This window comes from Parambassis ranga, chromosome 9 (genome assembly GCF_900634625.1).
Source record: "Parambassis ranga chromosome 9, fParRan2.1, whole genome shotgun sequence".
NCBI lineage: Eukaryota > Metazoa > Chordata > Actinopteri > Ambassidae > Parambassis > Parambassis ranga.
Window position 1 is genome coordinate 6232832 of NC_041030.1, and position 11967 is coordinate 6244798.

The following is an 11967-nucleotide window of genomic DNA, read 5'->3' on the forward strand; positions in this document are numbered from 1 at the left end:
CAAAAACATAACATAAACAAAGAAACTACCTGGAGCGAAGCATGGCATGGCATGGCAAGGACGAGACATGGAGTGACACAAAGCCCACACAGACGAGACGAACTAGCAAGGACAAAGGGGAAGACACAGACTATATACAAGGGGACCAGGGAAGACAACGAGGCACAGGTGACACACATGAGGGCAGGGCTGGTAATCAACCAGGAGGGAAAACAGGAAGCAAAACTCAAGACAATACACAGGGAGGACAGGACTACCAAAGTAAAACAGGAAACACAAAACAAGACTAGACAACTAGAAACACAAAACAAGACTAGACAACTAGAAACACAAAACAAGACAAGACTAGACAACTAGAAACACAAAACAAGACTAGACAACTAGAAACACAAAACAAGACTAGACAACTAGAAACACAAAACAAGACTAGACAACTAGACAACTAGAAACACAAAACACAAACCCAAGGAAACAAAACACCAGAACTACAGGAAAATAACAACAACTAAACACAGATTAAACTAAAAACCCAAAACAAGGAAAACAAAACCATAAATAAACACCAGGTCATGACACCTCCAGCAGCATAATAAACCATAGTTAACTATTGTGGTTTACTGCACACTAACACCTGCACACTAATATTTAAGGCGGATCTGACTGAGAAACTGGGTAATCTCAGTGCAGTGCTGTACCAACAAGGACTTGAGAAGTGAACAGTCCAGCACGATGAATCCGATGTTAAATACAGTCTCTTCCTGTTGAACATTGTTGGTTATCTCTGTGTACCTACAGAGCAGCAAATGAGGCAGACAAAGCTTAGGAAATCTTGGTATGCACATCTGGAGCATGTTTTTTTGCAGTCATGCATTACAGGGTGATAATTAGAGTACTGGGTGTAAAAAATTTACAATACATTTTGCATTGTATTTACTTTAGATCATGTTCATTTTTACCTGCATATAGCTGCATCAAGAGAAGATACTGACAGGTCCTGTTCAAAGTTGAACTTCCAGATGTCCCTGTATTGGTCCCATGTCTTCACACAGTCCTGCAAGAGGTTGGCATTGGCAGCCATCCCTGCAGAAACAGCTTCCTGAATATTTCTTATCTCTTCATTTTGCTCTGAGGGATAAGAGAAGACCAGGGTGACACCAGATAAAAGGCACCAAATGACACATATAGTCGCATATACATACTGTTTATGCAGAATGTAAAAAATGTTCAAACCTATGTTGACGTGTATCGGATTTAGCTGAGAGCCTTCTGTGAGGCGTTCAATGTCTGAGATGATGCTGATGAGCTGGGGCAAAATGTTTAGAATCTGTTCAAGCTTTGCGAGACTTGGAGAGAACTCCACCTGTCAAACCACCACAGACATACACTCAATTTTCTTGTATTTCTTTGACTTTTAAAGAGCTGTAAAAACAAGGCTACATGGCAACATTGAGCTCTAGTTGCAGATGAATAAAAGCCTCTTAAAGACAGCCTAAAGTGTGCCTGAAAAATGAGTACAGTATACAATGAACATGTTAAAGTGAAACCAAATCATTATCACATGGACCTTTGGTTCAGTTTGGGGAGATGCCTGACGCGGTTCTACGAAGACTTTGAGCAAGGGATTGGGTGATGTCTTGCTATCCCCATTGATGGCTCTAGATAGCTTCTTCATGGATTTCTTGATGTTACGTCTAAGAGCTTCCTCTACCACGTGGTCCACCTTCTCTGTGAAGGCCACCCAGGCTTCCTGGACCTGAAATGCCATGAAAAACCTTGTAAAGTACCCATTCTTGTAAAAGCATCACTATTATGCTATTACTTTACAAGTAAACCACTCCTTAAATTACACATGCATATACATGGTGGAACCCTACCACTACTAAGTGAATGACATGTACCTCAGTTCCATCAGTATTGAAAATTCTGTTGAGGTGGGTCAGGATATCAGCAATAGCGTGGTGTGCAGACTGGATTATTTTGAGTTGGCTCTGCTGGTGAACTTTCTGGTCGTCCTCAAACTCCAAGTTCCTACAATACAATGAGGTAAATCAAATCAAATGAAAAAATGTACTGTATGGGTATAAAATCAATGCTTGAAGGTCATCATTAGGGTCCGAGCAAGAAACGTGCCAGAGCCCGATTGAAATGCAATTTTTTTAATTAATATTAACATTTTGCACTCCCCACACTTTTGCAAACTCCTCTTAGGGGAATTGCTTGATAGGGCTGAAAATTGGTGCACTTGCACTTAAGGGGTTAGGGACCAAAAGTTATCAAAAACGCAGCACTTTGTCATGCCGTCTGGCTGTGGCACTGCCACAAAGTTTACCCTTCACCAACTCACAAGAAATAGATGTTTTTCTGGCTGTATCGTATTGCTACAGTCACTGCGCCACCTACTGGCTGGAGGACCTGTCTTTTCTATCCTCTTTTCTATATGTGTGTTTTGGTGTACTCTTCTGCCCTGCAGACCACAGCTAGTGCCAGTACAGGGGGAGAGAGGATGTGGGACGATAGGGGAGGCGGCGGCTGTGAGTCGCTGCTTGCAGCTTTAATTACATTTGTAGTTACCTGTACACAGTGTTTTCATCCAGTCTAACCAGCAGTGCTTCACTAATCTGGTGGAAGAGGTTGCATATGGAAACATATGACTCTTTGTAATCATCTACTATCACCTGGAGCTAGAGTGATTATTGGAAAGGAGAGATGACAAGAGGAACTGCTCAGTAATTATAATCCATTGATGATTATCTTTAAACTGTTTTTGTAATGACATGTTACAACCTTGTCAACATGAGGGAGGGAGTCACAGACAAACGCAGTGGAAGCTGCTTTGGACAACCACGTGAGGCTGGTTAGACCTGGCTGAATCTTCTCATCAATGAAACGAAGTTTATCCCTAAACAGGCTCAGCTCGTTTGGGGACAGCATTCCGATGATCCTGATGTGTACCCAAACGGAGATAAAAAAAACATTAGATAAAAGCATTTTGAGTTCAATGTGTGATTACAAGAATCAAGAATGAAGAATCTTTATTGTCACTATGCAGGGTACAATGAAATTTTGTTTAGCAGCTCTTGGCTTAGGCACACAGTTGGACACATAAAATAAAAAAGAGGCATGCTTAAAATATACCTACATAAATATAAAATAGAATAAGAATAAAAAGAGTAAAACTAACAGTGCAAATTAAATGTTTAAAGTGACCAGTATGAATATATTGTACAAGAAGCAGTGTATTAATGGTTTAAAGTGCACAGTGTCTGTGTACAGAGGTTTATTACTCAGTCTTTGGGTGGGTGGGATGTGTATGGGATAGTGGAGTGATGGATTTCACAGCTCTGGGGAAGAAGCTGTGTCTCAGTCTGTTGGTGTGAGTTCTGATGCTCCTGTACCTCTTTCCAGAGGGAAGAGGTACAAATGGTACAATGCAAACATATACAGTATGTGCGTGCGTGTGTGTGACCTGTTATAATTCCTGATCAGCATCACGACCCTATCCCTGAGGAGTTTGAGATCATCCTTCTCCTGGTATATGTCAGACACAATCTGGGGGATCTCAAATTTTAGTCGTTTCCAGTGGCAGATTTCAGAGAACATCTCCAGCAGGTTTCTGGAAAAGAACACACAAGGAGATTTTACAGTCGTAGTGTGAAACTTTGTGTCTTTTGTGTAATTTGTGTGTACTTTTGTTAGACCCACTTGTCAAAGTTGATGTCCAGCTGGTTCGACCCGTCTGCGTAGCGCACCATGAGTGGCTGCTCCAGGCTCTTTAAGTGCTGTCCGTCCAATTTCTGGCTCCACTCACTGAAGCTCTTCCTGACTAGCTCATCTAAAACCTGGATTGTCTGGCTACAGGAGGAAACTACTGCTTTGCGTGTGTTAGAGTCAGGCATGAAGTAAGCCTTTTGGAGCACCTAAAGTGGGATAAAGAGGACAAAAGGGAGAAAATCCAGGAAAGAATAAAAGGATGTAGTGAAGTAACCATCACACACAAAAAAAAAGCAGGTTTGATATGTATAGTGTTATGCACTCACCTCCATGGGTGTCTCTAAACGATGTTTGAGGCCCATCAGCTTGTAGACATGTGCTGATATCTTGGGCATATGGAGAGAAGAAGAACTTGTGTTCTTGTTAAGGATATTGTTAACCATTTTGAGCTCCTTGTTAAAAATGTTGTACACCTCCTCTGCCTTTTCATCTGTGACGCGCTTAATGGCCTGTGATTGAGAAGATTGTATGTATGAATTGTGTGAGTGCAAGAGAAGGCAAACATGGGACAGACTATAAACAATGCATCTAGCCTAAAAGTGCGGTTACTTTTGCCTATTTGTTCTAAGTAATAGAATTTTAAATAAATTAAGTTGAAGTAACTAATGACAAATCTAATGTATAGACTGTGAATGATACCTCACGAGCAGACACAGGCCTGAAAATGTCCAGAAGCCGGACTCCTTCCTCGAATAAGTACACTGTCTTAAATACTGAATTGATCAAGTTCTGCATCATCATTTCCAGATTCTTTACCAGTGCGCAAAATCTGTGTACACAAAAAACACTTCAGAAGCACATTAAAACAGGAGTGCACACGAACACACATTATAGATATTTAGATATTATGCATGCGCACAAGTGAGTGCTTTCTTTGGAAAATGTCTCTGTCTAAAGGGAAGCACCTTCTGATGTGGCCAATTCTTACACATACCCATAAAACACATTTTGGGAATTCGGTAGTACATTAAATATTTTCCTGCTAAAATATTTAGTCTTAAGAATAAAAAGCATTAGATCAACCTGCTGAATTCACTGCACCATGTGTTATCAGTGACATCAAAGATGGCTTTATCAACAGAGCACAGGTTCTGCAGGCCATGATGAAATGTATCTTCCAGTGTCTGGAGGGTGCCGGTGAACTCTTCCCCTTGGAGACCACCAAAGCATGGCAGGGATGTCTGCTCTCCATCCTCCCAACGGGCAAATTGATGCTGACAGTCACACACCTGAGAGGGGACGAGAAAATAATAATAAATCAAAATATGTTCCAGGGATTTACAATATATTCAAAAAGAAGCCTAGTCAACTTGGGCCATTTGGTCATGTCAGCTATGTCCGCCGACATAACATGCAGATGCTACTGTGTTTACCTCAAGCAGGTCAGTGAGCCTCTGAATGAAAGCATCAATCACCACGAAAAACCTTGTTTCATCCAGATCCCAGCCTTTAGGGGAATACCTGAAATAAAGAACAGACATGTAGCATTACAAATAAACTCAGCTGTGTACTCTGTACAGATGAAAACTCTCCTACTTGGAGTGCAGCTGTGAAGCCTGCAGATAAATTTCCTTCCAGGACGTGCAGCACTGCAAACAGTCAGCGAGGACTTGTTTGCTGGATAACACGTGGCCCTTAAAAATCTTGTCCAGGGAGATGCTTTGGGAGCACAGGTAGATGATTTGATTGCTTATCTGCAGAAAACAAACACAAAAAGTTGGTGGGTTGGTTACATGTGGTGTGGATGTATTTAACATATATATTCACATACCTGCCGAAAGAGGCCGGTGATCCTCTCACTGCTGTTGTAGTGGATGGAGTTGTTCCAGATAATACGAATAAGATTGACAATGTTCGGCAGCTTGGAAGCAACTTGGCTTGGTTTGAGTTGGGCTAGCTCTTTGCAGGGCTCCTTCAGTATGGACAGAAAGGTCAGGTTTGACTTGGCCTGCAGACAGCACTCCTGGACACCACACACAGAAGGAAAATATGATATGATATCAAATTCCTACATTAGAAATTACAGAATAACTTTCTACATAACAAATTGCTGAACAGAATAAATAAGAAATACTCAGGAGACATTACATGTATAGTACTGTTGTAAGAAAATGATTGTTTTGTGTTACATACCTGAATTTTGTTGGCTACTTCGCAAAAGCGATGTACATACAGAGAGGAAGCAAGCTGCAGGATATTCTGGATGTGTCTGACCTCTGACTTTTCTAGCTGCTGGGTGATGTCCAACAGCTTGGCGTAGCGCCTCTCCCAGAAGTCAATCTCTGGCAGCGGACCACAATTGTCCATCATTGTCACTATTTCTTGTTCATTCAGTAGCTCCTTGATCTGGTCCATCCAGTGAATCATAACAGCTATAATGTGATAAAAAATGAGTGAGTGGTGGAAAAAAACACAGACAAGGACTGTGTATTGAACAAAGAGTCACAAACATAAATGGTTTCTCAAGCTTACTCTCAATTCTCTGTACCAGACTCTTGTCTTTGCAGGCTTCCTCAGGACTGCACTGTAGGGCTTCAGATGGGATATACACAACAAACATCTCATCTGTAAAAAAAAATCTTTCAATTATGACACTGCAACACATCATCAGAAATGTGAACTCCAATTTCCTGATTTAAATACCTGTAATACTGAAAAGGTAGCAGTGCATCTCTTCGGTGTTGGCAATGGAGTTCATGAACTGCAACAGACTCTGGATGGCATTGCCATGCACACAGCCAAATTGGAGGGCCTCATAAAACGTCTCCACTGTGATTACAGCTCCTGGCTTGCGGATAAAATAGGACAGCTTCTCTACTTCTTCCTGTAAGGCAAACATTTATATACAATGGTGAAATAAAAGAGAAAAATCTACAGAAATACTATAAATAAATAATCTGATTTGTTCATAATAAGAAATCAGTTGAGAGTAGAGAAGAAAGTAAAATACTGTACCAATGATGGCATGGAGTACACCACACGAAGCCCGACAGAGGTATCATTGTAGATTATCATGGTTCTGATGGAGGTGTCCATAATAAATGTATCCAATGCCTTCTCATTCTCCTCTGTCCAGTATTCATTGGGTACACCAGGTGCAAAACAGATAAACAACTTCCAGTGGATGGGCAGACAAAAGAAAAAGAAAGGAGAGGGCAAATGGAAAATCTGTGAACCAAGGATACTTTGCAAAATTGAAACTAAAACTAAATATTTTGCTAAGCAAGTAGTAGAGAGTATAATACTCAACACTGACACACATTTGACACATTGTGCGTCTGAACACCTCCCATGTATGCACTGAACTGAACCTTCAGTGCACCTATTGCCAACATATTAGGATGTGCAAGACTTTTCTGCACTTTCATTTTGTATTAAAGTAAATATAACAGGTAGGTCTGTTAGCTTAGACGGTAACTTTGTCAAAAAGACAGCTATTTATTCTGCCTTAATTTTTTAGGGGAAATATATATCCATGTTAAGTTAAAATTCTGTAGTATGAGGTAAAGTTACAGAATGTGGATCCACTATCCATCTTTACCTGACGAATGGCTTTATTATAATCCTCTTCCTGTTCTTTCGAAGCCCCCACCTCCAAATTTACTCCTTCCGCCATGGCTATGGAAACATGTGAATGCACACAGAGACAAAAACATAATTACTAGTGATGTGCAAATGAAGCAAACAGATTTGAATTTAAAAGTTTAAGTAATGATTCATTGCCGTTTTTTACGTTAACAGAGCATATCTCAGCATTGTTACTAAGACCTTGGCCATTTAGCTTACACTGCTTTTATTGACTCTTACATTTAAAGCTCACTTATATTTACTAATAAACAACTCGTGTTTTCATCTACATTAACGTACGCCATAGATGTAGCCTAGCTAACAAAATAGCATTTAGCATTAGCCAGTTTGCAAACTTTTAGCATCGTTATTTTCTTTACCTTTCGGGTAACGGTCCTCCCGCGGTGCAACGTAACGTAATTCTAACTCTACAGGTTCACAGTGACAGCTATGCGCAAATAAAACTTTTATGACACGCCGTTCTTAAAATTTCCCGTTAATTCCGTTAAACCTGTGTGCCTGTCCCAATGGGGAGGTTTGGTCGCCTGGGAAACCAGGCGCAGAGAGGGCGTGAAAACGAGCTCGTTCATGTTACATGCGTGCTCACGTTGCATTTTTAAAGACAAGATTTTCTGCGAACTGCAAAGATTTAGAATACAAACGAATGTTAAGAGTCATGCGTCTATGCTTTTTGCCATACACACAACCACACTTTGTGTTGATGTAGCCAAAGAATGGTGGAAAAAAATGTTTGCTGTAGCCTTGTTACCTAATATGCTGGACGATAACAAATCTAATCTAAAATAATCTAAAATAAAATAATATGTGGCTAAATCTGTACAACCTTGGTGAAGTCCTTTATTTTAAATTGTCCCAGGTCGCCCCCTAGTGGCAAAATGGCAAATTACTGTTACATTAGGGGAAGACAGAAAAAGGGACAATTATATTTTCAGTCACGTGAGCTGCAAAATATTTAATTGTCAGCTATTTTAGTATTTATATTAATTTGTGTACACCTTTAATATGTGTTAACCAATAAGTTCTGAAGTCAATTACAGCGTATTTAATTAAAACAAGTTTGGAATGACTTTTATGCAGGTAGTGCAACACAGACATATAACCACCAAACATGCAGACAATCTTCGCAGAGATGCAGCCGGCAAGCCAAAATCCTGTCTGTCAGCTCATAACTAATGACAGGTTGCCATGCCAAGGAGGGGCAGAGCAGAGAGGGATAAATAAAGAAAAGAGGGGAGCTATGACAGGCTGTATGAATCAGACAGAAGATCTACAGCAGGGGTGTCCAAACTACGGCCCGCGGTCGGATTTTCTATGGCCCGCCAGCCAAACTAATACAATCATAAATCATACAAAGTCAACAGGCAATTCTTATTTTTGTTTTCAACTCATTGTGTAACGTTTGCATCATGACTCTCTGAGCAGAACATTCTCTCTCTCTCTGTCTGCATCGTGGTGCGTCACGCGGTGCTGCAGGGCCTGGTTGTTGGTTCCAGCTACGCAGAGGGCTCGGAAGGTGCACAACACCGGTTCAGCACTTCGACACAATTCACTGCGAGACTAAACACTTCTGCAGACAGCCTGCTATCAGAGAGCGTCTGTACAAGTGAAGTTCTCCAAAACTACGGAGCCCCTCTGTGACATGGTCAAAAAGAAAAGAAATAAATTGTCGCCAGGAATTATGTATAACGTGCGCACGAAATATTGTTATTATTAGTTGTAGTATAGTAGCCCTATTAGAATTCATGGACCGGGCGCATGGGAGCAGGCTGCCCGGCCAGAGAGCAGCCTCCCCGTGCAGCATTGAGCGTCCCTCTCTGGGGAACGTGCCGGAGTACAGGGGGGCTCCAGGAGCGCAGGGGAGTGGAGCGGAGCGTCCCTCTCCCTGTCCATCGTGTCGCTCCCTGCTGCCCGGTGCGGGCAGGAGCGGGCAGCAGGGAGCGATGCTGGAGCCATTAGAGAAGTTAAAGCGAAACGATGGAGAGGGAGAGGGACGCTCATTGCTCCCTGCTGCCCGGGGAGGCTGCGTCCTGGCCGGCAGCCTGCTCGGGCCTTTTTAGCGGCGGCTGGATAAAAGCAACTCTCCAGAAATGCGAACATGTGTAAACCATGAATTAGTTTGTGTCGTGTGAGCAGACTGTCTGTGATAAACTGTGATGTTTTACTGGAGCAGCAGAGCAGTCCGTCTTTGCTTGTTAACGTTCTCTGCTGTTAAACTGTCAGCTGTACAGTGAGACGCGGCACTTCTCTCAAAAAGACTCCGTCATTCAGTACGCATCTGTCGTAGGGCACGTCATCACGTTTTTACGTCTCGTTGCCATGCACTGCAAACCTGTGTAAACATTAAATTACCAGACCCTTTGAGATCAGCACTAAATGACTCCAACTTCGTCTACCTGACATTTTACTGATGTCTGCTGCTCCTAAACCAGACCTGCCACATATGATCAGATCTCACCTGCACAGTAGAGTCAATAACTTTTAAATGTACGCTGTAAATTCAGATAACATTTTCTGATCTGTTCATCTGAAGCATTCATCTGAATGCTACGATCTTGGAAAAAAACTGGAAAGCCGCTAGAGAGCACCATCACTGTGTGTGTGTTTGTGTATGATTGGAACAAAAAATGCACTCCTGCACAGACACACAACACAGAATGATGGATAAATACGTACACACAAAGGCAGTCAGTGCATCGGTTTGTCACTTGCTGAGCTTTTGAAGCAGCAACTTAATGTTCACATATGTTATACCTTATAGAAACGGAAACATTTCAGTAGTGAAATCATTTTTATTGGCCCAACAGAAACATTTTTTATGTGCATTTAAACAGAAACAGGCATGTGCATACATTTGGGCACCCTTACAATCACATTCATTTCAAGACCTGTAGGGATTTATAGATGACATGAATAACATGACAAGAATCAGTTTTCCATTGATTGAAAACACCTCTGAACAGCTGGATTCTAATTTAGCCTTAAAAAAACTGCTGATCCTGAAGGTTCACATACTTGTGCCCCTTGCACATATGTAAGGACAAAGTTAAAGATTTTGGTTTCATTAGTTTGATTCAGAACACTTTTTCCACTGTTAGGACGTGTATGAAAATGGGCTAATATCAATCAGGACATATTTTCAGGCAACACTGTAAATACAGATTCATTAGAAAGGTGTGCTTTCTTTTTACTTTTTAAAGCTGTGGACTGTCTTCATGCAAGTGCTAGTCAGCACAGCTCACCAGATCACTTAGAGATTCAATGAGCACACGCTCAGATATTTTTATGACTAAGTACCGTAGTCACTTGATCCAGATGTTCCAACAGTTTCCACACACCACAACACTTCACAGCAAGAGGTTACTCCCGGTGTGTTAGTGGCAATGTGTGAGGGAGGTAAATAGAAGGACAACGTGGAAAGACTGATTCAGGTCTGTGTAGAGGAGAGCAGCTATATCAAAGAGCAGAGACACAAAATAAAGAGAGCAGAAACAGACCAGAAATGAGGCATAAACTTGTCAAAGTGGCTGTTATTAAACAGCCCGCAGGACCCCAGTGACTTTGATGAGCAGCTCTTTCAGAGGGACTGAAACAGATGGGAACACATGATCTGATCATCACTATCATTTCCATGAGTTCAGACCTATTTTCAAGTCTTGCTATCACACACGCGTGTCCGTGCTCAATCTGGCTTAATCTGGCTTCTTTGTTGTCCTTCAAACCGCTAGGTGGCGCCTCGTGAGTCCATTCAGGCCGTGGTAGGACTGTGTGGGCGCATGCAGTTTTTTTTGGTCCAGTGTCACTCGTTCTTTCTTTCTTTTTTTTGGTTCAAAAAGCAGTTTATTCTCTGTAGTTCTGATAGTTGGCTAACTTCTCTCCGAGTTGCCCTTATTTTTGCCTCTGACCTTCTCCTCCATGTAGGACACTGCTCCTTGGTGGTGTGTATTTTGTGGCCAAGCATCTCAAGGCTCACTGTTGCTGTGGTGTACATTAGCTTGTTGGTCTCAGTGATGGTCACGGTAGGGATTGTTTGTAGTGCTGCATTCACATCCTCGGGTAGACTTTCAAGCTGGGGGTGGTACCACAGCTCTGGAAGACCTCCTGTGTGGTACCAGTGCCTAAAACACCACACCCCAAAGACCTCAGCAGCTACAGACCAGTGGCTCTGACATCCCACCTCATGAAGACACTGGAGAGACTGGTCCTGAGACACCTCCGCTCCACAGTGGGCTCCTCCATGGATCCGCTGCAGTTCGCCTACAGGCCTAATGTTGGAGTGGAGGATGCTGTCACCTTCCTGCTACACCGAGCTCTTTCTCACCTGGAGAAGCCCGGCAGCACTGTGAGAATTTTCCAGTGCTTTCAACACCATCCAGCCGGCGATCCTGAAGGACAAACTGGAGCAGACAGGGGTGGACCACCTGCTGTCAGAGTGGATCAGGGACTACCTCACAAACCGACCACAGTTTGTGAGAGCCCAGAACTGTGTGTCTGACCTGCTCACCTGTAACACGGGTGCCCCTCAGGGGACCGTCCTGGCCCCCTTTCTCTTCACCCTCTACACGTCGGACTTCAGACACAACACTGACGGCTGTGTGCTGCAGAAGTTCT

The 11967-nt window shown here is 42.4% G+C and overlaps 1 protein-coding gene across 1 annotated transcript; it reads right to left on the reverse strand.

The window, feature by feature from the left end:
- Window positions 1–638: 638 nt before the first annotated feature.
- LOC114441115 (dynein heavy chain 2, axonemal-like) lies at window positions 639–6786 on the reverse strand. Its single transcript, XM_028413898.1, has 19 exons — window positions 6727–6786; window positions 6415–6595; window positions 6244–6336; window positions 5905–6143; window positions 5543–5734; window positions 5308–5465; window positions 5145–5232; window positions 4795–5000; window positions 4411–4540; window positions 4038–4220; window positions 3703–3917; window positions 3467–3613; window positions 2785–2941; window positions 2572–2681; window positions 1899–2028; window positions 1565–1753; window positions 1231–1360; window positions 957–1125; window positions 639–789 (listed from the first exon to the last, which is right to left on the reverse strand). Exons 1-19 carry the CDS (start codon window positions 6784–6786, stop codon window positions 639–641), a joined length of 2928 nt encoding a protein of 975 aa, XP_028269699.1.
- Between the last annotated feature and the right edge of the window lie 5181 nt (window positions 6787–11967).

Bases quoted from the DNA above. Each gene is read 5' to 3' on its own strand.
- LOC114441115 (XM_028413898.1), bottom strand. From the start codon at position 6,786: ATGATAATCTACAATGATACCTCTGTCGGGCTTCGTGTGGTGTACTCC. The intron at 6,144-6,243 runs GTAAGCTTGAGA...ATCACATTATAG, and splicing joins TCTGGTACAGAGAATTGAGA to CTGTTATGATTCACTGGATG. The intron at 2,682-2,784 runs GTTGTAACATGT...TAATCACTCTAG, and splicing joins CCCTCCCTCATGTTGACAAG to CTCCAGGTGATAGTAGATGA.